The following is a 27,987-nucleotide window of genomic DNA, read 5'->3' on the forward strand; positions in this document are numbered from 1 at the left end:
GTCCATGCTGTGAGATAGAACAGTACAGCAGGCCTGCTGGTCCATGCTGTGAGATAGAACAGTACAGCAGGCCTGCTGGTCCATGCTGTGAGATAGAACAGTACAGCAGGCCTGCTGGTCCATGCTGTGAGATAGAACAGTACAGCAGTCCTGCTGAGATAGAACAGTACAGCAGGCCTGCTGGTCCATGCTGTGAGATAGAACAGTACAGGAGGCCTGCTGGTCCATGCTGTGAGATAGAACAGTACAGCAGGCCTGCTGGTCCATGCTGCGAGATAGAACAGTACAGCAGGCCTGCTGGTCCATGCTGCGAGATAGAACAGTACAGCAGGCCTGCTGGTCCATGCTGCGAGATAGAACAGTACAGCAGGCCTGCTGGTCCATGCTGTGAGATAGAACAGTACAGCAGGCCTGCTGGTCCATGCTGTGAGATAGAACAGTACAGCAGGCCTGCTGGTCCATGCTGTGAGATAGAACAGTACAGCAGGCCTGCTGGTCCATGCTGTGAGATAGAACAGTACAGGAGGCCTGCTGGTCCATGCTGTGAGATAGAACAGTACAGGAGGCCTGCTGGTCCATGCTGTGAGATAGAACAGTACAGCAGGCCTGCTGGTCCATGCTGTGAGATAGAACAGTACAGGAGGCCTGCTGGTCCATGCTGTGAGATAAGGGAACAATATGTATATAAGTACACGAAAATGCTCAGATATTTGTGTGTTCTTTCACTATTATTTTTCGTAATTCCCATCGCGCGTTTGAGAGTGATTTCCTCCCTTATAAATACATCAGAGGAACAGTAAATTATGACACAACAGAGAAGAGAGGAGAGGGAAAGAAAAGTTTTCTTTCGAATGGGCAATATTATCTAAGGAGAAATGAAGTATTTTTATTTAGCAAAATCGGATACATGTTCAAGGCGCTGCTACACTATATAATGACATAGTGAATACAAGAAGGTAGTTATGTTTCTTTGTTATATTCCACCACGCAGGATGGTGCTCATACACGGCGTTGAGTAGTGTCAGCCTGAGGTGGGAGGCTTCAGTAGTGTTAGTCTGAGGTGGGAGGCTTCAGTAGTGTTAGCCTGAGGTGGGAGGCTTCAGTAGTGTTAGCCTGAGGTGGGAGGCTTCAGTAGTGTTAGCCTGAGGTGGGAGGCTTCAGTAGTGTCAGCCTGAGTTGGGAGACTTCAGTAGTGTCAGCCTGAGCTGGGAGACTTAAGTAGTGTCAGCCTGAGCTGGGAGACTTAAGTAGTGTCAGCGTGAGCTGTTGTACTTCAGTAGGACAATGAGGATATCACCCCGCTGAGAGTTCAGCTACGACAGCTTCAGAAGTTTCCGTCCAGCAGAGCTGAAGTTACTCTCACGATAGCCTATCCCAGTTACTGGAGAACTGAAATTTGTATGAAGGTAACCCATCACTCCCGAGCGTGAGCGCGGGAGAGAAAAATTACACAAAGGAAACACGAAAGAAACGAGAGGGTAAAGAGGAATTTGGATATCATAGTATATGTAAATATTATATATACATTATATATATATATATATATATATATATATATATATATATATATATATATATATATATATATATATATATATATATATATATACACATCAGTGCATAAGAATGGAGGAACACTGCAGCAGGCCTATTGGCCTGTACAAAGCAGGTCCTTATCAAAAGCTAACCCCACCCAAGTATTTTTTTTTTTTTTGATAACCATCTCTGGTGGCATTCTCACTTCCATTACTGGGTAAATTAGCCAATAACCCATTGTTAAAATGCTTACATTAACCTCCATGACCGTGTCGCCCAGCTGAGAATTCTGTGTAAATGAGAGAGCATTATATCTCCGGATAACTCCATGCAGAGTCATTATATGCTGATGACAAACTATCCGGAGTTGCTGTGTGAGTGGGCATGGGTATCTATGGGGCAGTGATCCACGACATGACAGTGGGTGCTGGAGAGGTCCTGACAGTGGGTGTCACTCCTGACATGGCCAGCACCCACGCCCACTGACTCTTCACATCTGACATGGGCGGGAACACCACCTGTATCCCGCTCTTCACTCTCTTCATCTGGAAATAAATATTAAGAAATTAGTTTAAAAATAAGAGAGAGAGAGAGAGAGAGAGAGAGAGAGAGAGAGAGATAACAGTCATACTACACTACACCAGTAATACTGTCACACTACACAGAACCAGTCCAGAAGGTAATTTCTTCTAGTTGGTTCTGACACAAACTGTTTTATAAATCGATCTTTAAATCATTTTAAAGAAAGTCACTATATCTTAAATTACCTTTCAAATTGCTGCAGTCAATATGACTGTCGTTGAAATACCCCACTAAAACTACCTCTTAACTTCTAGGTGACTAAAATAAATTTAAATAATTCATATTAAGCGCTAAGCCTATCAGGTTTAGCACTTAATATGAGCCTCCATCAGTGTAAGACTTGGTGGAGGCTCGATCCTCCGTCTGCCGAACGTGAGACAAATGCACGTCCTACTTGTACTCACCTATATGTCCTCCAGATACCTGAGCCATTTCGTCCCTCACAAGTTTATCATGAGCACTATCTATGGTTTACTGTCTACAGATTACACCTAAGATTAGCTTTTCACCTCCTTCGAGAAATTGCAGCCAAATACATTCCCTGTCTGTAACCTCCAGCTACATATTGCTTCTGATGCAACAGTTTATATTCCCCCTCCCCCAACATACAAGCAACTCCGCCACCTTTCGTTAACTATCCCCTACCTGTATATGTGATAACATTCGAATAATCTAAGTAAAGCATGAATACCTCACATTCCCTATACACTGTATGAACCCTATGGGTTTAGGACTCTCCTATGAAAGTAATAATGATAATAATAATAATAATAATAATAATAATCAGCACAGTAATAGTACCAGAGTAGGTAGACAACAGTAACATAACACTAGAGTAGGTAGACAACAGTAACATAACACTAGAGTAGGTAGACAACAGTAACATAACACTAGAGTAGGTAGACAACAGTAACATAACACTAGAGTAGGTAGACAACAGTAACATAACACTAGAGTAGGTAGACAACAGTAACATAACACTAGAGTAGGTAGACAACAGTAACATAACACTAGAGTAGGTAGACAACAGTAACATAACACTAGAGTAGGTAGACAACAGTAACATAACACTAGAGTAGGTAGACAACAGTAACATAACACAAGAGTAGGTAGACAACAGTAACATAACACTAGAGTAGGTAGACAACAGTAACATAACACTAGAATAGGTAGACAACAGTAACATAACACTAGAGTAGGTAGACAGCAGTAACATAATATACTGTAGAAGGCACACAGAAAGTGCTTCTTGAAACATGGTTTGAATAAGCATTATCCATAGCTTACTACGTGACAGGTAATGCAATCAAGATTTCTGTCTCACAAGAAATCATCGTCCTCTACACGATTCTTATATACCGTATTTTCCGTCATATAAGGCGTACTTTTCCCCCCAAAAAAGTCATGGAAAATCACCCAGCCCCTCCTCTGCCCCAGGGTAGGCATTGTGTTAGGCTTTAGCAACTGTTTACTAACGTTACGTTACAACTGCCTGGAATTATCGTCTATTATATGTCTTACATGCTCGTGCATCTTATATGTCCGAAAAATATAGTACACGGGAAGGCTCTAAAATCGTTGGGAATCCTTAAGCATAATTTCATGATAATATGAACATAAGTTTTTTTACACCATTTGAGCCTAATATATCCATACAAGAATCTCAGATTTGGCTACCCATCACGGGATGTTCCATGAGGTAGGTGAGACGTTCTTGATTCTTGATTCAAGAAATTAAACCTTCCTTCCCACTAAATATAAAAGTAATGCTAGGGGTAGAGAGTGCTGGCCAGCTTACCTTAAGGCTGTTTTTATTGATGGCGTTGTTTTTGTAGCCTAGCATGGTGATGTGGGTCTCAGGAGTGGGCTGAACCGTGCCCAGGGTCAATTTGTCACCCTTGGGCCATGACAGGACCATAGCGTACACCGTATCTGCCTTCTTGGTGAACCTGTCCCGCGGTACACATGAATAAATTACGTATTGAAGCTCTAACCATCATTCATAGTCAGGGGCATTAACACAACAAACTTTTTCTTTTCCCTTTTCCAACACTGAAGTGTATCTTACCTAACAGAATTAAGTCTTAATTAAACTTTAGGTTTATATGTTATACTGTAAATGATTTAGAGTGAGTGTTATGGTTTGATATACAGGAAAATACAAGATAATATTTCATTTTCTTGCGTATGGAGAAAGCTTGCACTCAACAAGTATCACTCTCGAGGAGTCACACTGTAGTGTGGCACAACATAACTCACCACACTCTAGGAGTCACACTGTAGTGTGGCACAACATAACTCACCACACTCTAGGAGTCACACTGTAGTGTGGCACAACATAACTCACCACACTCCAGGAGTCACATTGTAATGTGACACTGACCAAGACTCACCACACTCGAGGAGTCACACTGTAGTGTGGTACAACTTAACTCACCACACTCCAGGAGTCACACTGTAGTGTGACATAACATAACTTACCACACTCCAGGAGTCACGGTGTCGTTCTGGTGTACCCAAGGTGTGGAGTCGTACACAGCATCACCATTGATGTCAAGCCAGGAACCCAGTTGTCTAAGTCTCTCTTCCATGATGGGTGGGATGCGACCATCATGAGTCGGACCCGCGTTCACCAGCAGGTTACCTGGAAAGAGAAGAGAGAGGATAACAAGATAACAAGACCAACAGGTATAAGACTATTCTGAACATGTGTTTGGCGCTTAACACGAAAAATATATATATTTTTTTCGGCTGTGAGTCGAAGGCAATACTGTTACAACAAGTCTTGAACAGTTTGTTATGCAAGTGAAGATGGTCTTGTGTGGCGTACTCACCACCACAGCTGATGGTCTGTGCTAGCGTGGTGATCAGTTCGTGTATGGTGAGGTAGTCGAAGAGAGGAGCATTGCGACGGTAGCCCCAGGAGCCTCGGTCCAGTGTCATGCAGTTCTCCCACTTGTGTGGCTGCAGCACGCCTGTAAAACAAGATTTGTTTTTCATGGTTTGTCTGTACAGACTAAGAGTTGTTAGCCTGCTATAGTTCGCTTCAAGGCCTGGTTGTAGCTGTTCTTTACTGACCTCAAGATGCCAGCCAACTGCTACTACTACTGGTACTACTACTACTACGGCTAATGTTGTTGCTGCTGCTGCTGCTGCTGCTGCTACTACTACTACTACTAAAACTACTACTACTATTACTGCTGCTGGTCCTTCTACTACTACTAATACTACTGTTACTGCTGCTGTTGTTGCTGTTGCTCAACTACTTTTATTAATACCACTACTACTAATAGTAATATGTATTATAAAATTATTATTATTATTAAACATTGCTTTCGAATGTGGAGTATAAGCCTTCAAAAAACTACAACAAGAAGGAATCGAGCATACCTGGGTTGTAGCGATCCTGGCAGGTATAGAAGGATCCGTGGTGACAAGGTATCCCTCTGCCCCACCTGTCGTTGACCACCACGGTGTCCTTGACAGGAGAGTCATTGAAAAGCCAAGCCAGGAACTTGGTGGAGTTCCAGTACCAGTCCTCGATCTCCCAGTCCCCGTCTGACCAGATCACCTCCGGCTGGTACTTCATCACCTGAATAAATAATAATAGTAATAATTATTATTATTTTTATATATATATATATATATATATATATATATATATATATATATATATATATATATATATATGCAATAAGATCACAGTAAACAGGTGATTTCAAAATATGCAAAACAACCACTCTGAAAGAATAGAGAAATTACAAGCGCTTTCGTGACTACTCACATTATCAAGGAACTATGAAAGTGAAGCATCCAAGGAAGCTATATAAGGGGTCCGGCCAGCACCTCACTATCAGATCCCACAACGGTTAAACACGTGACGCGCGGCGAGCCAACTTGGACAGGTCCTTTGCAAAACTCACCCCCAAGCTATTTATTTGTCCAGTGTATTATTAAATTCTACCCAAATTCTATTAATTATAAATGGATCTAATTTATATAAACCAAACGAAATATTCATATTATTGTCAAAACTGCTTTTTATGAAACAAGATTCAATTATATTCCTATCGACCATGGACTTGCTTGATACTACTTTCTCAACTTTTTGAAAATCAATTGGATGGTTAAAATCTCTTACATGAATAAATAGAGCATTGGAATCTTGTCCAGTTCTAATGCTATATTTATGTTGTTTTAATCTTAGTTCGAGATTTTTACCAGTTTGACCGTAATAAACTTTATCGCAAATTTTACAAGGAATCTTATAGACACATCCATCAGCATTTTGGGGGGAATTCTTAATCAAAAGTTTTTTTACTGTATCAAGATTTTTGAATACAACTTTAATATTAAAAGTCTTAAGAAGAGAAGGCATATCAACCAAGTTTTCATGGTAAGGGAGAACCAACATATTTTTAGTTGAATAAGGCTGGTTGCCCTTTTTTGGATTATAAAAAGTGTTCCTAGCAACTTTAAAAGATTTATCAATTACATTTCTTGGGTATTTTAAATCATTACCTATTTCATAAATTTTGGATATTTCCTCATCTATGAACTCAGGACTACAAATTCGTAAAGCTCTCAAAAACATTGATGAGAAAACAGACAGTTTGACTCTATCTTGATGCGAGGAATAATAGTGGACATAGGAACAGTTATTTGTAGGTTTTCTGTAAATTTTAAATTTGAATTCATTATTACCCTTAATAATTAAAACATCTAGAAAAGGCAATGAGTTATTTTCATCAAACTCAACAGTAAAGTTTATAGAATGGGCTAAGCTATTTAATTTTCCAAGAAAATGGTGTATATCTACATTTTTGGGCATAAGACACAAAATATCATCAACATATCTGAACCATTTAGCTCTATTAGGGAGGATTGTGTTAAGCAACCTTGTTTCAAAAAATTCCATGTATAGGTTACTAAGAACAGGTGAAAGAGGATTTCCCATTGCCATACCAAACTTATCATTAAATTATTAAACTTTGCATTGTTGATGCAAAATTTGTATTTAATGATAAGTTTTACACTCAGAAGTTTGGTATGGCAATGGGAAATCCTCTTTCACCTGTTCTTAGTAACCTATACATGGAATTTTTTGAAACAAGGTTGCTTAACACAATCCTCCCTAATAGAGCTAAATGGTTCAGATATGTTGATGATATTTTGTGTCTTATGCCCAAAAATGTAGATATACACCATTTTCTTGGAAAATTAAATAGCTTAGCCCATTCTATAAACTTTACTGTTGAGTTTGATGAAAATAACTCATTGCCTTTTCTAGATGTTTTAATTATTAAGGGTAATAATGAATTCAAATTTAAAATTTACAGAAAACCTACAAATAACTGTTCCTATGTCCACTATTATTCCTCGCATCAAGATAGAGTCAAACTGTCTGTTTTCTCATCAATGTTTTTGAGAGCTTTACGAATTTGTAGTCCTGAGTTCATAGATGAGGAAATATCCAAAATTTATGAAATAGGTAATGATTTAAAATACCCAAGAAATGTAATTGATAAATCTTTTAAAGTTGCTAGGAACACTTTTTATAATCCAAAAAGGGACAACCAGCCTTATTCAACTAAAAATATGTAAAGTAAAAGGACACAAGTGCAACTAATGTGACATTTATTGTGGCAACGTTTCGCTCTCCAGGAGCTTTATCAAGCCATTACAAACAATACATGGACACAGAGGGTATATAAAGGCTCAGAGTGAGGTGAATACTAGTGAGGTACCATTCCGATGTTCACTAGTGGTAGTAGTAGTAGTAGTAGTGGTAGTGACAAAAGCAATTAATTCGTACATGAGTAAAAGGATATAAAAGCTATTACTTGGGTAACATAAAAATAGGTTGGACAAATATAAACTAGAATGAGGCAGGTTGTTTCAGTGTTCACTCTCTGTGCTTTGTGTAGTATAACAGGAGACTATGTGATGGCAGGGTTTACTGTTTTTAGGAGGATTCTTGCTAAGACTTCGGAGATGGTGAAGCTGCCGTTGTTTTGTTTAATTGTATTCGAAACAGCGATCAGTGCTGATTCAAGGCACTTGCGTGTGCGGAAATTAGTTTCTTTTATCACTAATTGGGCGTCTCTGAATTTCATAAGATGATTGGTGGAATTTCGGTGTTGTACACAGGCGTTGTTTAAGTTGTCGTTCCTACATGCGTATATGTGTTCATTGAGGCGGGTGTCGAGGTTTCTTGCTGTTTCACCTACGTAGATCTTGTCACAGCCTCCACAGGGTATAGTGTAAACTCCTCCTACGTAGATCTTGTCACAGCCTCCACAGGGTATAGTGTAAACTCCTGCATTGACTGCATTGTCCCGGAGATTTTGTTGACTTGATTGAACTCTGTGTTAACTTCAACTGTTTTTCCTTCAATAACAAGCTCTACAAACAAACCTACGGCATGGGAATGGGGTCCCCAATAAGTGCCGTCCTAGCCAACTTATACATGGAACACCTAGAGTCCGAACACTTCGCCAACATCATCCCTTCAAGCGTCACTTGGTTACGTTACGTGGACGATGTCCTCGTAATAACTCCAAGACGTTTTGATGTACGGGATCTTCAGGCGAGGCTCAACGCAGTTGAACCAGCGATTCAGTTTACACTAGAAGGAGAGTCCAATGACAAGCTACCTTTCCTCGACGTCCTCATTCACAAAGTAGACAACAACCTAAGATTTCAAGTTTATCGGAAACCCACCAATAAAAATGATCTCACACACTTCTATTCCAGTCAAGATACCAAGACCAAAAGAGGCATCATCATCGGGTTTTTCCTAAGAGCATACCGAATTTGTAGTCCTGAGTTTCTTGACGAGGAATGTACTTACATTCACCAAACATTCACTGAGTTACAATTTCCTTCTTTTTTCATCAAAGACTGCAAGAAAAGAGCTCTTCAGATCATCAATTCTCCACGCATCAACACCGCTCCCAACAAAGTTATAATTCTTCCCAACAGCCAGGTTGCACTAAACGTCTCAAAAGTACTTTCACAAGCTAACACCAGAGTCGCCATCGCTTCTACCACTTCAATAAAGGATCTAACCAGGACAAAACCCAAGCACCACGAACCAGTCAATGCAGGAGTTTACACTATACCCTGTGGAGGCTGTGACAAGATCTACGTAGGTGAAACAGCAAGAAACCTCGACACCCGCCTCAATGAACACATATACGCATGTAGGAACGACAACTTAAACAACGCCTGTGTACAACACCGAAATTCCACCATTCATCTTATGAAATTCAGAGACGCCCAATTAGTGATAAAAGAAACTAATTTCCGCACACGCAAGTGCCTTGAATCAGCACTGATCGCTGTTTCGAATACAATTAAACAAAACAACGGCAGCTTCACCATCTCCGAAGTCTTAGCAAGAATCCTCCTGAAAACAGTAAACCCTGCCATCACATAGTCTCTCCTGTTATACTACACAAAGCACAGAGAGTGAACACTGAAACAACCTGCCTCATTCCAGTTTATATTTGTCCAACCTATTTTTATGTTACCCAAGTAATAGCTTTTATATCCTTTTACTCATGTACGAATTAATTGCTTTTGTCACTACCACTACTACTACTACTACTACCACTAGTGAACATCGGAATGGTACCTCACTAGTATTCACCTCACTCTGAGCCTTTATATACCCTCTGTGTCCATGTATTGTTTGTAATGGCTTGATAAAGCTCCTGGAGAGCGAAACGTTGCCACAATAAATGTCACATTAGTTGCACTTGTGTCCTTTTACTTTACATATTGTCGGTAATTCTACCAACTTTATTACAACTAAAAATATGTTGGTTCTCCCTTACCATGAAAACTTGGTTGATATGCCTTCTCTTCTTAAGACTTTTAATATTAAAGTTGTATTAAAAAATCTTGATACAGTAAAAAAACTTTTGATTAAGAATTCCCCCCAAAATGCTGATGGATGTGTCTATAAGATTCCTTGTAAAATTTGCGATAAAGTTTATTACGGTCAAACTGGTAAAAATCTCGAACTAAGATTAAAACAACATAAATATAGCATTAGAACTGGACAAGATTCCAATGCTCTATTTATTCATGTAAGAGATTTTAACCATCCAATTGATTTTCAAAAAGTTGAGAAAGTAGTATCAAGCAAGTCCATGGTCGATAGGAATATAATTGAATCTTGTTTCATAAAAAGCAGTTTTGACAATAATATGAATATTTCGTTTGGTTTATATAAATTAGATCCATTTATAATTAATAGAATTTGGGTAGAATTTAATAATACACTGGACAAATAAATAGCTTGGGGGTGAGTTTTGCAAAGGACCTGTCCAAGTTGGCTCGCCGCGCGTCACGTGTTTAACCGTTGTGGGATCTGATAGTGAGGTGCTGGCCGACCCCTTATATAGCTTCCTTGGATGCTTCACTTTCATAGTTCCTTGATAATGTGAGTAGTCACGAAATCGCTTGGAATTTCTCTATTCTTTCAGAGTGGTTGTTTTGCATATATATATATATATATATATATATATATATATATATATATATATATATATATATATATATATATATATATATATATATATATATATATATATATACACACACACACATCGCCCGCACTAGCAAAACTCAAAAGACAACGCACTCCAAAATACACAAGAAGACGCACTTTCAAACCACACAGCGCACGCATTCACAAACTTGACAAGACAACACACTCTCAAAACTAACAATACAAAATGCTTAAATACAACACAGCATTATAAATGTGTTTACCAATTCATAAAGCTCTGGTATGGTCTTCTCCCTCACGAAGTTATTGGTCTGGAAGTTGTTATCTTTATCCTGCAGGTAGAGTGGGTTGAACCACTCGTACATGGAGTGGTACAAGCCGAAGTGGATTTCTGGAGTGTTGGTCCTGATAGCCTTGGCCAGATCACCTGAGGAAGACATATTTTTTCAATAGCTGCGGAATTAAAGAACGCTACACTCAGTGGTAATTCTGCACTATACCATGAAGAGGTCAGTTAGGTTAGGTAAGGTTTGTCAGGAAACAGGACAAGTGTTTCCTGACGCAGGTCTTGGTTATATGATGAACCGCCATTGGAGCTTTAGGTCATCTGACCGACCCCTTTAAGAATTATGGTCATAATTAAGGTCCATGAAGAGGTTACGCTACAAAAACGATGCCACACAAGCAAAGCGCTTAAAAAATAAGTAAAAAACTCCCTATATCACAAAATCTATAAAATGCCATCCATTTAAAATAACCCACTGAAAAGTTAATGAGATCTCGATAGATTACTTGGCAATTATAAAATCTATAACGGAATCCGGAAGGTTGAAGATGAGAAGAGTTAAACTAGAGGATACAGTTAACAGCATGCCACAAGTCACAAAGAGAGGAGCAGGATCCCTGGTAGCAGGTATTCATGGATCAAACGAAAGTAACAGTATATATCTTGTTGTTTGTGGGCCCACACAGGGTCTTCCGACGGGATATTTGGGAATCAGGGTTGGGGAACTGCTGGCATTGTAAGCATGGTGGTGCCTGTGCTTTGAGACATGGAGTTCTGGTATGAGAGAGCTTGGTAGCATGAGTATGGTCCAAGTCGGACCGAAACGTCGTCGTAAGCTCCTCTCTTCTATGTGCGGGTTATTTGTACAGCATGAGTACCATAAACTATGTAAATAGTGACCAGTGTGGCTAGTTGAGTGAGTGTGTCAACTCTCAGAATTTTTACGTTCCTGTAAGAGGTTTAGCATCCATCTGAAGGTAAATATGTCATAATTTTCGAGTATTAAATCTCTTAATGTAAATAAACGACAGTTGTATGATTTTGAACCTGTACCGGCCTAATTGACTACATATTTCCAAACACCGTTCAAGGTTGGCGTAGTATAACAGATATTATATAACTGTTAGATTCAGTATCTATTGTATTCTGTTAACTGAATTAACAAAAGTATTGGAGTTCAGGTGTCTATACTACTTTCTAATAATTATTGATCTCTGAACGTTCACTTAGCTGTACACTAACTTGTTCGTTAAATAATGGATAATTATTTTGCAAGTTGTACATGTGTGTATGTTCAAGAGGTAATTTATTTACACATGTACTAAAATTGTTAGCCATTACGTATTTAATTTATTATTATGTTGAGAGATTCGTGAGTAAACGGAACACTTGTTTATAGGCAGAGACGTTAGGTACAAGAGACGTTAGGTACAAGAGACGTTAGGTACAAGAGACGTTAGGTACAAGAGACGTTAGGTACAAGAGACGTTAGGTACAAGAGACGTTAGGTAGCACAGACGTTAGGTAGTTGAGACGTTAGGTAGTTGAGACGTTAGGTACAAGAGACGTTAGGTATAAGAGACGTTAGGTACAAGAGACGTTAGGTACAAGAGACGCTAGGTAGCAGAGACGTTAGGTACAAGAGACGTTAGGTACAAGAGACGTTAGGTACAAGAAACGTTAGGTATAAGAGACGTTAGGTACAAGAGACGCTAGGTACAAGAGACGCTAGGTAGCAGAGACGCTAGGTAGCAGAGACGTTAGGTACAAGAGACGTTAGGTACAATAGACGTTAGCTACAAGAGACGTTAGGTACAAGAGACGTTAGGTACAAGAGACGTTAGGTAGCAGAGACGTTAGGTAGCAGAGACGTTAGGTAGCAGAGACATTAGGTAGCAGAGACATTAGGTAGCAGAGACATTAGGTAGCAGAGACATTAGGTAACACAGACGTTAGGTAGCACAGACGTTAGGTAGCAGAGACATTAGGTAGCAGAGACATTAGGTAGCAGAGACATTAGGTAGCAGAGACATTAGGTAGCGCAGACGTTAGGTAGCAGAGACGTTAGGTAGCAGAGACGTTAGGTAGCAGAGACGTTAGGTAGCAGAGGCATTAGGTAGCACAGACATTAGATAGCAGAGACGTTAGGTAGCAGAGACGTTAGGTAGCAGAGACATTAGGTAGCGCAGACGTTAGGTAGCAGAGACGTTAGGTAGCAGAGACGTTAGGTAGCAGAGACATTAGGTAGCAGAGACATTAGGTAGCGCAGACGTTAGGTAGCAGAGACGTTAGGTAATACCTGGAAATACCTGGAGGGAGTTCCGGGGGTCAACGCCCCCGCGGCCCGGTCTGTGACCAGGCCTCCTGGTGGATCAGAGCCTGATCAACCAGGCTGTTGCTGCTGGCTGCACGCAAACCAACATACGAGCCACAGCCCGGCTGATCCGGAACTGACTTTAGGTGCTTGTCCAGTGCCAGCTTGAAGACTGCCAGGGGTCTGTTGGTAATCCCCCTTATGTGTGCTGGGAGGCAGTTGAACAGTCTCGGGCCCCTGACACTTATTGTATGGTCTCTTAACGTGCTAGTGACACCCCTGCTTTTCATTGGGGGGATGGTGCATCGTCTGCCAAGTCTTTTGCTTTCGTAGTGGGTGATTTTCGTGTGCAAGTTCGGTACTAGTCCCTCTAGGATTTTCCAGGTGTATATAATCATGTATCTCTCCCTCCTGCGTTCCAGGGAATACAGGTTTAGGAACCTCAAGCGCTCCCAATAATTGAGGTGTTTTATCTCCGTTATGCGCGCCGTGAAAGTTCTCTGTACATTTTCTAGGTCGGCAATTTCACCTGCCTTGAAAGGTGCTGTTAGTGTGCAGCAATATTCCAGCCTAGATAGAACAAGTGACCTGAAGAGTGTCATCATGGGCTTGGCCTCCCTAGTTTTGAAGGTTCTCATTATCCATCCTGTCATTTTTCTAGCAGATGCGATTGATACAATGTTATGGTCCTTGAAGGTGAGATCCTCCGACATGATCACTCCCAGGTCTTTGACGTTGGTGTTTCGCTCTATTTTGTGGCCAGAATTTGTTTTGTACTCTGATGAAGATTTAATTTCCTCATGTTTACCATATCTGAGTAATTGAAATTTCTCATCGTTGAACTTCATATTGTTTTCTGCAGCCCACTGAAAGATTTGGTTGATGTCTGCCTGGAGCTTTGCAGTGTCTGCAATGGAAGACACTGTCATGCAGATTCGGGTGTCATCTGCAAAGGAAGACACGGTGCTGTGGCTGACATCCTTGTCTATGTCGGATATAAGGATGAGGAACAAGATGGGAGCGAGTACTGTGCCTTGTGGAACAGAGCTTTTCACCGTAGCTGCCTCGGACTTTACTCTGTTGACGACTACTCTCTGTGTTCTGTTAGTGAGGAAATTATAGATCCATCGACCTACTTTTCCTGTTATTCCTTTAGCACGCATTTTGTGCGCTATTACGCCATGGTCACACTTGTCGAAGGCTTTTGCAAAGTCTGTATATATTACATCTGCATTCTTTTTGTCTTCTAGTGCATTTAGGACCTTGTCGTAGTGATCCAATAGTTGAGACAGACAGGAGCGACCTGTTCTAAACCCATGTTGCCCTGGGTTGTGTAACTGATGGGTTTCTAGATGCGTGGTGATCTTGCTTCTTAGGACCCTTTCAAAGATTTTTATGATATGGGATGTTAGTGCTATTGGTCTGTAGTTCTTTGCTGTTGCAGAGACGTTAGGTAGCGCAGACGTTAGGTAGCACAGACGTTAGGTAGCAGAGACGTTAGTTAGCAGAAACATTAGGTAGCGCAGACGTTAGGTAGCACAGACGTTAGGTAGCAGAGACGTTAGGTAGCAGAGACATTAGGTAGCACAGACGTTAGGTAGCAGAGACATTAGGTAGAACAGACGTTAGGTAGCACAGACGTTAGGTAGCAGAGACATTAAGTAGCGCAGACGTTAGGTAGCAGAGACGTTAGGTAGCGCAGACGTTAGGTAGCAGAGACATTAGGTAGCGCAGACGTTAGGTAGCAGAGACCTTAGGTAGCACAGACGTTAGTTCTACGCCTGTACTACGTCTGTTCTACCTAATGTCTCATTAGGTAGAACAGACGTTAGGTAGCACAGACGTTAGGTAGCGCAGACGTTAGGTAGCGCAGACGTTAGGTAGCTAGCATTCGTTTAGGTCTCCTGAGTATGTAAGAAACTGGCGTAGGAACCCTGAGAGAGGAAAGATCACGTATAAAGTTTAAGGAGACAATGAACCTTGAAAGAATATCCATTAATGTTTCTCATACCTGACGGTTAATATGTAGGAATTTTCTCTGTACAGTAAATAAATCACTTAAAGATGACTCGAGTTCATTACATAGTCTGCGCGAAGTGAACTTTTGCTGTGTAATTATTATTATTATTATAATCAAAAAGAAGCGCTAAACCACACGGGCTATACAGCAATGAAATATAGACTTGTGTATATGCGTAGCCACTCAGAAACAAGTGGGTAGTTAGGGTAGGTTTAGCCAATGTTTTGATTGGTTGGCTGAGTACACTTAGCGCCTTCTGTGAGTAGTTGAAGCTGTGATCTTACTGTTAAACTCAGTGTTGTTGGAATGTTGGTGAGTTAGGTTGTGTGTGGCGGCGTTAACAATACACTGAGAGGTGTACAGTGTCTACACAGAGGTGTACAGTTTCTACACAGAGGTGTACAGTGTCTACACAGAGGAGTACAGTGTCTACACTGAGAGGTGTACAGTGTCTACACAGAGGTGTACAGTGTCTACACAGAGGTTTACACTGTCTACACTGAGAGGTGTACAGTGTCTACACTGAGAGGTGTACAGTGTCTACAGTGAGAGGTGTACAGTGTCTACAGTGAGAGGTGTACAGTGTCTACACTGAGAGGTGTACAGTACACAGAGAGTGTACAGAGAGGTGTACAGTGAGAGGTGTACAGTGTCTACTACACAGAGGAGAGGTGTACAGCGTCTACACTGAGAGGTGTACAGCGTCTACACTGAGAGGTGTACAGCGTCTACACTGAGAGGTGTACAGTGTCTACACTGAGAGACACTGAGAGGTGTACAGTACACTGAGAGGTGTACAGTGTCTACACTGAGAGGTGTACAGTATCTACACTGAGAGGTGTACAGTGTCTACACTGAGAGGTGTACAGTGTCTACACTGAGAGGTGTACAGTGTCTACACTGAGAGGTGTACAGTGTCTACACTGAGAGGTGTACAGTGTCTACACTGAGAGGTGTACAGTACACTGAGAGGTGTACAGTACACTGAGAGGTGTACAGCGTCTACACTGAGAGGTGTACAGTACACTGAGAGGTGTACAGTGTCTACACTGAGGTGTACAGTGTCTACACTGAGAGGTGTACAGTATCTACACTGAGAGGTGTACAGTGTCTACACTGAGAGGTGTACAGTGTCTACACTGAGAGGTGTACAGTGTCTACACTGAGGTGTACAGTATCTACACTGAGAGGTGTACAGTGTCTGTAGCTGCACTGAGAGTTCACTTCAGTCTTTATTTTCAGAGTGACACTATTCATACTTGATAATATCTAATTTGTCCAAAGTCTGATTCTAATAACTACTAACAGTTGAAGTTGGTGGTGCACACAAGAGGAGGAGGACGTGGGTGACGCAGCCCGGGGATCTACACACACCAAAGGTGCAGTAAAAAAAATTGAGTTGTGTTGGGGTGAAGTGGAATTTATTTTTCCACAGTTGTGGGTTTGGAATTAAGATCCGCATTTATTCAAGTACTACATTCTGTGGTTTGTTAATTTCGTATCTATCTATCTGTCTGTCTATCTATCTATCTATCTATCTATCTATCTATCTATCTATCTATCTCTCTCTCTCTCTCTCTCTCTCTCTCTCTCTCTCTCTCTCTCTCTATATATATATATATATAAATATATATATATATATATATATATATATATATATATATATATATATATATATATATATATATATATATACGAATTATTTGGATTAGGCTAAATTAAATTGTGCTTGTTATAATAAGGTTAAGTAAGTTTCCTAAGTTTTTTTGGTACAAAATTATTAATTTTTACATTAACATAAATGGAAAAAATCTCTCTAAACGTATAAGAGAAATTTTTAGAAAGGATTTAATTTAAAATGAAGTCTTGCTAATTGACCAATTTTATCTATTCGGCACGACATACTATATGTAAACGAGACCTATTTATACACACAGGCCTACGATCAGACTTTGCTGTTACCGATTACATTACTATTGCATTTTTTTTACCCATTAATTATCAGCTCACGCAAGAAATTTAAGAGAGAAAAGAACATAAAAAAAAAAGGTAAACGCGTCTACATCCCAATGGATAAGATAAGATAAGATAAGATAAGATTTCGTTCGGATTTTTAACCCCGGAGGGTTAGCCACCCAGGATAACCCAAGAAAGTCAGTGCGTCATCGAGGACAGTCTAACTTATTTCCATTGGGGTCCTTAATCTTGTCCCCCAGGATGCGACCCACACCAGTCGACTAACACCCAGGTACCTATTTGCTGCTAGGTGAACAGGACAACAGGTGTAAGGAAACGTGTCGAAATGTTTCCACCCGCCGGGAATCGAACCCGGGCCCTCCGTATGTGAAGCGGGAGCTTTAGCCACCAGGCCACCGGGCCACCGTAAATTGTTCCATGAATTGTTCCAGCCAAGGCACTACCTTCTGATGGTATTCTTTATTCTTGTGTTTGCAAGGTTGTTATTCGTTGAGGCTGCAGCTGGCCTCCAGGTATGTTGAGCCTGCAGCTGGCCTCTAGGTATGTTGAGTCTGCAGCTGGCCTCCATTTATGTTGAGTCTGCAGCTGGCCTCCAGGTATGTTGAGTCTGCAGCTGGCCTCCAGGTATGTTGAGTCTGCAGCTGGCCTCCAGGTATGTTGAGTCTGCAGCTGGCCTCCAGGTATGTTGAGTCTGCAGCTGGCCTCCAGGTATGTTGAGTCTGCAGCTGGCCTCCAGGTATGTTGAGTCTGCAGCTGGCCTCCAGGTATGTTGAGTCTGCAGCTGGCCTCCAGGTATGTTGAGTCTGCAGCTGGCCTCCAGGTATGTTGAGTCTGCAGCTGGCCTCCAGATATGTTGAGTCTGCAGCTGGCCTCCAGGTATGTTGAGCCTGCAGCTGGCCTCCAGATATGTTGAGTCTGCAGCTGGCCTCCAGGTATGTTGAGCCTGCAGCTGGCCTCCAGGTATGTTGAGCCTGCAGCTGGCCTCCAGGTATGTTGAGTCTGCAGCTGGCCTCCAGGTATGTTGAGCCTGCAGCTGGCCTCCAGGTATGTTGAGTCTGCAGCTGGCCTCCAGGTATGTTGAGCCTGCAGCTGGCCTCCAGGTATGTTGAGCCTGCAGCTGGCCTCCAGGTATGTTGAGCCTGCAGCTGGCCTCCAGGTATGTTGAGTCTGCAGCTGGCCTCCAGGTATGTTGAGCCTGCAGCTGGCCTCCAGGTATGTTGAGCCTGCAGCTGGCCTCCAGGTATGTTGAGCCTGCAGCTGGCCTCCAGGTATGTTGAGCCTGCAGCTGGCCTCCAGGTATGTTGAGTCTGCAGCTGGCCTCCAGTATGTTGAGCCTGCAGCTGGCCTCCAGGTATGTTGAGCCTGCAGCTGGCCTCCAGGTATGTTGAGCCTGCAGGTGGCCTCCAACGAGCTAATTACTTTGCGCTTGACGACTAAGATAATGTTATATACCTGACACCTCGTTTTATCATCTCATCATTCGGTTAACGTAAACACCTTAAGAGGATCGAAACATGAGAATATTCACTGGAGAGGCGAATCCTTCGGAGGAACCTTCGAATATCAGTAATTATAGAATATTAATAGTAACTGGGTAAACTATGGCCTTGGTGGTCCTGACTGTACAACGACCTTAATCCTTAACACCTAAAATTAATTAGTATTGCCTTGGCAATACAAGAAGACTGACCCAGCAAGTCTCTCTTAGGTCCTACGTCCATGGCGTTCCAGTTCCAGGAGTAGCGAGAGGGCCAGTTGGTGAAGCCTTCGTGATGCTTGCTGGTGAGCACCACGTAGCGAGCCCCAGAAGAACCAAATATCCATGACCACTCATCCGGATTGAAGAACTCCGCAGTGAACTGGGGCGCGAAGTCCTGGTACGTGAAATCAGGCCGGTAGTTCTTCTTCATGAAGTCCACGTATTGACTCTTGTTAGCTCCTAACCAAAACATCAAAGATACGTTTATATAAGTTGTTATAAAATCTTGATTTTTTTTATTTGGTAATATTGAGAAGTTCGTATAGTTACTACCAATTGGCTGGACACAAAAACTCCATGAATCACTTAAATTAAGCATTTTTCAAAATTGCTTTATCTTTTCACTTGATTTAAAATGACTATACACGTCACCAAAACAGCTAACTCTCTCATGTGTCATGACCATGAAAGTTTCCATATACACAGGAAGCTTATACACACAACTTGATTACATTACTGAGAAGACAGCAGTCTCTTCCGTTAGTATACTGGTACCATTTTATCTAGGAACATTTGCGCACACACACTTACCTTGCCAGAGCTGCCAGAACCATTCTGAGCCAAAGGAAGGGACAGAGAAGACTCCCCAGTGGAGGAAGATGCCAATCTTAGCTCCGTCATACCAGGCAGGCAGCGGCCTGGTGTCCAGGGACTTCCATGTAGGCTCGTAGCCGGCAGCCACCACGCCTACAGCATTATGAAAAGTAATTAGTAAAATAAATACCTGTAACGTGTAATGTCTTATCTACCTTACGCATCACATTTTCCTTGACTTGAGGTACTGAAGTTAGCCAACCCCTTTCTCCCATCCGTTTCCCAGGCTGCCTTGTATGTCCTTTATAGGATGTGACTTTCCTCTAAAAATATCATAATTATATCATATTTAGATAGATCAGTAGTCTTGATACATGGTTGGTAGGTCAGTAGTCCTGGTATATGGTAGGCAGGACTGTAATCCTGGTACACAGTAGGCAGGACAGTAGTTCTGGTGCACGGTATACTGTAGGCAGGACAGTAGTCCTGGTACACGGCAGGCAGGACAGTAGTCCTGGTACACGGCAGGCAGGACAGTAGTCCTGGTACACGGTAGGCAGGACAGTAGTCCTGGTACACGGTAGGTAGTCCAACAGTCTTAATTGCACATGTACGGCACATCACGCTGTGAGCAGGTCAGTAGGCCCACTGATACATAATAGGCAGATCAGTACGTCTACTGATACGTAATAGGCAGGTCAGTAGGCCTACTGATACATAATGGGCAGGCCAGCAGTCCTACTGGCATATGATAGGCAGGCCTGGCCTACTTTAAAAGCTACCACAGTACTGAACTCTGAGGCCATCACGAACCTTCCCAGTAAATCTGGTTGGAGAATTCTTACAACTTCGTAGATCAATGGGTAAACACGTCGGTCTGATGATTCCAGAACCTCAAAACCGCGGGTTCGAAACTCGCTCAATACCCTTCTTCAGGAGGTGTGGTATTTACTTAGAGGTTCATTAATCCCAAGGACTGTCCTCAACACCCAATATAAAATGTTCACTGAGTAACCTGAACATTTCATTTCATGAAGCGCTCGGTGCTACTTGATCTCTGATCAACCAGACTGTTGGTGATTGCAAATCATCACACTAACAAACAGATTAACAATGAATAAAGACAAGTAATTTTAAAACACGTGGCACTGATGCTAATGCAGTCTGAAGAATGTACAGAAACCGAACATTATACATACACAAACAGCTTGAATTTTAGAAAAGAGAATCATCTGTTTCCTCGGTATCATTCACTGGCTCAGCAGATGTCACATTTGTCTCCCAAAGCTCACTGTGTGGGCGAAACGTTGTCAATAAAGGATCACATCATACTGCATATGTGTTTATATTTCCATATATATATATATATATATATATATATATATATATATATATATATATATATATATATATATATATATATATATATATATGTCGTGCCGAATAGGTAAAATTAGTCAATTAGCAAGAACTCTTGTAAAATTAAGTCCTTTCTAAAATTTTCTCTTATACGTTTAAATATACATGTATATCTTTTTCATTTATGTTAATGTAAAAATTAATAATTGTGTACCAAAAGAACCTTAGAAAACTTACCTAACCTTATTATAACAAGCGCAATTTAATTTAGCCTAATCCAACAAAATATATTTTAGATAAGTTTACAATAATTTAATAATAAGCAAACACAATGAAATATATTTTTTTCGTTAGGTTCAGAATGATTTTTGCGAAATTATTGCATACACAAATTTTCGCTAACCTTATTCGGCAAGAACAGCATTGCTTTTTAAGCCAAAATAGCAAGTTTTACCTATTCGGCACGACATATATATATATATATATATATATATATATATATATATATATATATATATATATATATATATATATATATATATATATATATATATATATATATATGTATATATATATATATATATATATATATATATATATATATATATATATATATATATATATATTATATATATATATATATATATATATATATATATATATATATATATATATATATATATATATATATATATATATATATATATATATATTGCACCGTATTTTCCGGCATACAAGGCGGAGGTTTTATCTCCACAAAATCTAGGAAAATCACCCTGGGCCATATATGTTCAAGGTCAGGGTCAAGGGCACGCATTGGATTTAGCGGCTGTTTATTAATGTTATGCTACAACTCCTTGGAAACATCGTCTCATATTCATCATGATCGCGCGCCTTATATGCCGGAATATACGGTATATTATAATGTTATTGAAACAGTGTTGATGTTACAGGGGAAGGAGTAGGTGGTTAATGAAGGAAGGTGAGGAGGAGGGAATGGAGAGAGGGATATAGCAAGTAAAAAGGAAGGCAGGGCAGCGGAAAGTGAGAGAGAATCGAGAAAATAAGGAGACAGAAAGGAAGCGAGATACAAGACTCGGGAAGAATGTCTCGTAATATAGTGAAGATGGGAGGCAGAGACGTAGTAAAAGAAACTGGAAGATATAGGCTGAAAAAAAGGAGGGGGGATTATGTAGACAGGCAGGGTACAAGCAATCGTCAGACTGTCAGAGATTAGGTAACATTGAGTCAGCGTGCACTCGCCTGTATCAACCCTCCACACTGATCAACAGTGTGTCGTGGGAGGGTCGTGTTGTATTCAGACGAGATATATCACCTCCCTTATTTTATCTCGTATTTCCAGTAAGCAAGAAAGCACGTGTGTTTTCACCTTAATATCCGGTTTATCTCCAGCTTGAAATCCGTGTTTATGCGCTTAAGAAAATATTTCCTGGGAAGAGTGGAGGCCGCTCTATTGTCAACATCAATAATTGCACTAGTATTACAGGGAGAAAAATATATATACAGCCCTGTGTAGGCAGTTTTAATTTGATTATAACCATTGTTTCATAAAACTACTTAGGGAATTTATCAGTTAAGTAAATTTAAATAATAGAACTAATAATATACCAGGGTGTGTAATACACTGAGAGGTGAGTATCTCGGGGTATATCAGAGGTTACTGTACTGTGTTAGTAAGGTCAGTGTTCCTGATATATCAGAGGTTACTGTACTGTGTTAGTAAGGTTAGTGTTCCTGGTATATCAGAGGTTACTGTACTGTGTTAGTAAGGTCAGTGTTCCTGGTATATCAGAGGTTACTGTACTGTGTTAGTAAGGTCAGTGTTCCTGGTATATCAGAGGTTACTGTACCGTGTTAGTAAGGTCAGTGTTCCTGGTATATCAGAGGTTACTGTACCGTGTTAGTAAGGCCAGTGTTCCTGGTATATCAGAGGTTACTGTACTGTGTTAGTAAGGTCAGTGTTCCTTGTATATCAGAGGTTACTGTACTGTGTTATTAAGGTTAGTGTTCCTGGTATATCAGAGGTTACTGTACCGTGTTAGTAAGGCCAGTGTTCCTGGTATATCAGAGGTTACTGTACTGTGTTAGTAAGGTCAGTGTTCCTGGTATATCAGAGGTTACTGTGTTAGTAAGGTCAGTGTTCCTGGTATATCAGAGGTTACTGTACTGTGTTAGTAAGGTCAGTGTTCCTGGTATATCAGAGGTTACTGTACTGTGTTAGTAAGGTCAGTGTTCCTGGTATATCAGAGGTTACTGTACTGTGTTAGTAAGGTCAGTGTTCCTGGTATATCAGAGGTTACTGTACTGTGTTAGTAAGGTCAGTGTTCCTGGTATATCAGAGGTTACTGTACTGTGTTAGTAAGGTCAGTGTTCCTGGTATATCAGAGGTTACTGTACTGTGTTAGTAAGGTTAGTAAGGTCAGTGTTCCTGGTGTTCCTGGTATATCAGAGGTTACTGTACTGTGTTAGTAAGATCAGTGTTCCTGGTATATCAGAGGTTATTGTACTGTGTTAGTAAGGTCAGTGTTCCTGGTATATCAGAGGTTATTATACTGTGTTAGTAAGGTCAGTGTTCCTGGTATATCAGAGGTTATTATACTGTGTTAGTAAGGTCAGTGTTCCTGGTATATCAGAGGTTATTATACTGTGTTAGTAAGGTCAGTGTTCCTGGTATATCAGAGGTTATTATACTGTGTTAGTAAGGTCAGTGTTCCTGGTGTTAGTTACTTTCAGCTTTAACCAACCTGTAATTCACTTTAAACAACTATTACTACTACTAACTTCTATTACTTACTTCTAATTACTACTAGTTACTACTACTAACTTCTACCACTTACTACTAATTACTACTACTAATTACTACTACTAACTTCTACTATTAACTACTAATACTAACTAGTACTTCTTAATATTATTACTACTGCTAAATACCACTTAATACTACTGACTACTAATACTGCCACTAACAGATAATACTAACTACTACTTACTACTAGTATTTACTACTACTGCTAACGAGTAACTAATAATTACTACTACATCTATAACTACTTACCACAACTGTTAACGAGTAGCTACTATTACTAATAGCAACTATTATTACTAATAGCTACTACCACTACAGCTAAGGAGTAACATACTACTACCTCAGCTACTAACTACCAGTTACTACTGCAACTATTACTAACTGCTAACTACCAGTAACTACTACTACTGCTGCTTTTAACTTCTGTTACAAAATATATACATCAATGACAACATTAAGTCGCTTTTTTCATTGTGTTCATTATACCATGTTACCAAGGACACGGACATGCTGCGTGTTTTACCAAGGACACGGACATGCTGTGTGTTTTACCAAGGACACGGACATGCTGTGTGTTTTACCAAGGACACGTACATGCTGTGTGTTTTACCAAGGACACGGACATGCTGCGTGTTTTACGTGTTTTTTTACCAAGGACATGAACATGCTGTGTGTTTTACCAAGGATACGGACATGCTGTGTGTTTTACCAAGGACACGGACATGCTGCGTGTTTTACCAAGGACACGGACATGCTGTGTGTTTTACCAAGGACACGGACATGCTGCGTGTTTTACCAAGGACACGGACATGCTGTGTGTTTTACCAAGGACACGGACATGCTGCGTGTTTTACCAAGGACACGGACATGCTGTGTGTTTTACCAAGGACACGGACATGCTGTGTGTTTTACCAAGGACACGTACATGCTGTGTGTTTTACCAAGGACACGGACATGCTGCGTGTTTTACCAAGGACACGGACATGCTGTGTGTTTTACCAAGGACACGGACATGCTGTGTGTTTTACCAAGGACACGGACATGCTGTGTGTTTTACCAAGGACACGGACATGCTGTGTGTTTTACCAAGGACACGGACATGCTGTGTGTTTTACCATGGACACGGACATGCTGTGTGTTTTACCAAGGATACGGACATGCTTTGTGTTTTACCAAGGACACGGACATGCTGTGTGTTTTACCATGGACACGGACATGCTGTGTGTTTTACCAAGGATACGGACATGCTTTGTGTTTTACCAAGGACACGGACATGCTGTGTGTTTTACCAAGGACACGGACATGCTGTGTGTTTTACCAAGGATACGGACATGCTTTGTGTTTTACCAAGGACACGGACATGCTTTGTGTTTTACCATGGACACGGACATGCTTTGTGTTTTACCAAGGACACGGACATGCTGTGTGTTTTACCAAGGACATGGACATGCTGTGTGTTTTACCAAGGATACGGACATGCTTTGTGTTTTACCAAGGACATGGACATGCTGTGTGTTTTACCAAGGATACGGACATGCTTTGTGTTTTACCAAGGACATGGACATGCTGTGTGTTTTACCAAGGATACGGACATGCTTTGTGTTTTACCAAGGACATGGACATGCTGTGTGTTTTACCAGGGATACGGACATGCTTTGTGTTTTACCAAGGACATGAACATGCTGTGTGTTTTACCAAGGATACGAACATGCTTTGCATTTTACCAAGGACACGGACGTGCTTGGTGTTTTACCAAGGACACGGACGTGCTTGGTGTTTTACCAAGTACACGGACATGCTTGATGTTTTACAAGACACGGACATGCTTGGTGTTTTACCAAGGACACGGACATGCTTGGTGTTTTACCAAAGACACGGACATGTTTGGTGTTGTAGCGTGAGGGTCATTAAAGCAGGTTTTACCTACACATTACCTGCGCATCTGCGTATCACTTACGCATCACCTGCGCATCACCTGTCAATGCTTCACTTCCCTCAATGAAGGCATTCTCGCATCCCTTTCGTGAGACGCATCAGCCGCTAAAAACTGCAGCAGTTCAGATGAAATATGTTTAAACTGAGGAAAAATATACCATACCATTTTAGGAAGACAACTGACATGTTGTAACTTCCACACACGAGCAGTAATATCAACCTTGTTTTAAGCTAGGACTGTGTTAACAGTTTGAAGCCGATCGGAAGAGATCGGGAAGAGCTTTTGTATACAAACAACTGACGAGAGACACCTGTACAAGCCAAGACCCGATGAATTAAACATCTGTGTAACATCTGGCCATCATTATTTTGTAGACGATTCGCCAGCCGATGTTTGTATCCTTTCATTACTGACCTAATTTACAATATACGGCAGAAAAGGAGGTAATCAGTGTCTCTTGAAGTATTCACTACCTTACTGGTACTGAACCTCAAGTGTAGTTAGGAAGACAGTCTCTAATATACTGGGGTCAGGTAAGATGGGTATCCTTCACTGTTGAAGATTGAGACACTTATGCAGCATATGGGAATCTTTATTCAGGAAACGTTTCGCCACACAGTGGCTTCTTCAGTCCAATACAAAGAGGAAGGCGTAAGGAGAGGAGGAGAATGAGGTAATCAGTCCCTCAACCTGGAGTCGATGTGTTCAGTCCATCAATCTTGTAGAAGATTGATGGACTGAACACATCGACTCCAGGTTGAGGGACTGATTACCTCATTCTCCTCCTCTCCTTACGCCTTCCTCTTTGTATTGGACTGAAGAAGCCACTGTGTGGCGAAACGTTTCCTGAATAAAGATTCCCATATGCTGCATAAGTGTCTCAATCTTCAACTTGTCGGTTTTTCAAACCATTCATCACATCCTTCACTGTTATTCAGACGAAGGCACGGCGTTGTATGTTCCTTGTGGGGTTGGGTTAGTTATGATTATAATCAGACGAAGGTAGTGAATATCTTCTTCAGGGCTGTAAAGTAAGGGTCTTACAGGATAATATACAAAATATGATTAAAAATTGATCCAGGGCCAAAAATATTAACTAGTATTTAAAATTATTGGAATATTTACTAGGTTAATAATTTTTCCTTAATTGTAGATTTAAATGATAAACAGTAATTATGAGAAGAGGTGCACATACTGTACGTGGGGAAGAGGGTGCTCATATACGTGGGGAGGATGCTGCACATATTATACGTGGGGAGGATGGTGCACACACTGTACATGGGGAGGAGGGGCGCACATTGTATATGGGAAAGGTGCACGCATTATGCGTAGGGTGGTGCACAGTGCACACTGTACGTGGGGAGGATGCGCACATTGCTCGTGGGGAGGGTACACACATTGTACATGGGGAGGATGCACACATTGCTCGAGGGGAGGGTACACATCACTATACATTGGGAGGAGGGTGCACATCACTGTACGTGGGGAGGATACACATCACTGTACGTAGGGAGGAGGGTGCGTGTCACTGTACGTGGTTTATGGGTTGTACTGTGAAAGGTTAAGCTAGCTATGTTTACGATTTTTCTTTTATGATTTTCGACAATTTCATGTCTATTTTGGCTGTTTGTTTTTTTTTTAATCAGATTTTTGGATTTTGTCTTTTTCTAGCTGCGTCTTTTTTTAAAAGTTTATATTTTTTGACTCAATTACTGAGGTGTTTTCCCTTCGAAAAGGAATGAAATCTGACCAAGACTTGTTTACCTTTCGTTTGCCTAACAAGCGCTGCATTTTTTATATAATAAATACTTTTAATAGCAAGATTCCATTCATCAGCAGTGACTTGAAAACCACTTTAAAGACAAGAGTTTGGGTCAGAGATTCTAGGAACCTGGTGCTCTTGACAACAACAGTATCAGCTGGTTGTTTGCTTATAGCTACAACAGCATCAACTAGTTGTTTGATTTTAGCTACAACAGCATCAACTAGTTGTTTGCTTCTAGCTACAACAACAGCATCAGCTGTTGATATTACATTTGGTTTGCTTAGCTATGGATGAAGTCAGTGAACTATAAGTCCATACGCAGTAGACCGAAATTGGGTTTCTAGAAAACCAGCTAAGCTCTAGATCATTGAATTTTCGCATTCAGATAATCACTAGGCTAATATATAAACATATTTCTGGTCTTGTATGTAAGGTTTTTGCTCGAAATAAAATATTAAAAGTGTGAAATACTGACCGAGGAGGCAGAGGAGGTGTGGCAAGTGGACCATGGTGACACACTGTGGGGCGTCTCCCTGACACCCACACTCACAACATGAACAAACTCCTCTGT

At 40.9% G+C, this 27,987-nt stretch overlaps 2 protein-coding genes across 2 annotated transcripts in view; one reads left to right on the plus strand and one right to left on the minus strand.

Moving 5' to 3' along the window:
• Window positions 1-872: 872 nt before the first annotated feature.
• Window positions 873-27,986, minus strand: LOC128694882 (alpha-L-fucosidase). Its single transcript, XM_053785234.2, has 9 exons — window positions 27,892-27,986; window positions 19,527-19,682; window positions 18,927-19,175; window positions 10,903-11,066; window positions 5,509-5,710; window positions 4,953-5,093; window positions 4,600-4,762; window positions 3,917-4,067; window positions 873-2,081 (listed from the first exon to the last, which is right to left on the minus strand). Exons 1-9 carry the CDS (start codon window positions 27,923-27,925, stop codon window positions 1,929-1,931), a joined length of 1,413 nt encoding a protein of 470 aa, XP_053641209.2. The 5' UTR covers window positions 27,926-27,986; the 3' UTR covers window positions 873-1,928.
• LOC128694885 (alpha-L-fucosidase-like) overlaps window positions 16,503-27,987 on the plus strand; it is a gene marked incomplete at its 3' end in the record, with an annotated part of 47,243 nt that continues 35,758 nt past the window's right edge. The window contains 1 exon segment of the mRNA XM_070094388.1: window positions 16,503-16,638.

Source organism: Cherax quadricarinatus, chromosome 45, assembly GCF_038502225.1.
Source record: "Cherax quadricarinatus isolate ZL_2023a chromosome 45, ASM3850222v1, whole genome shotgun sequence".
NCBI classification, from domain to species: Eukaryota; Metazoa; Arthropoda; class Malacostraca; order Decapoda; family Parastacidae; genus Cherax; species Cherax quadricarinatus.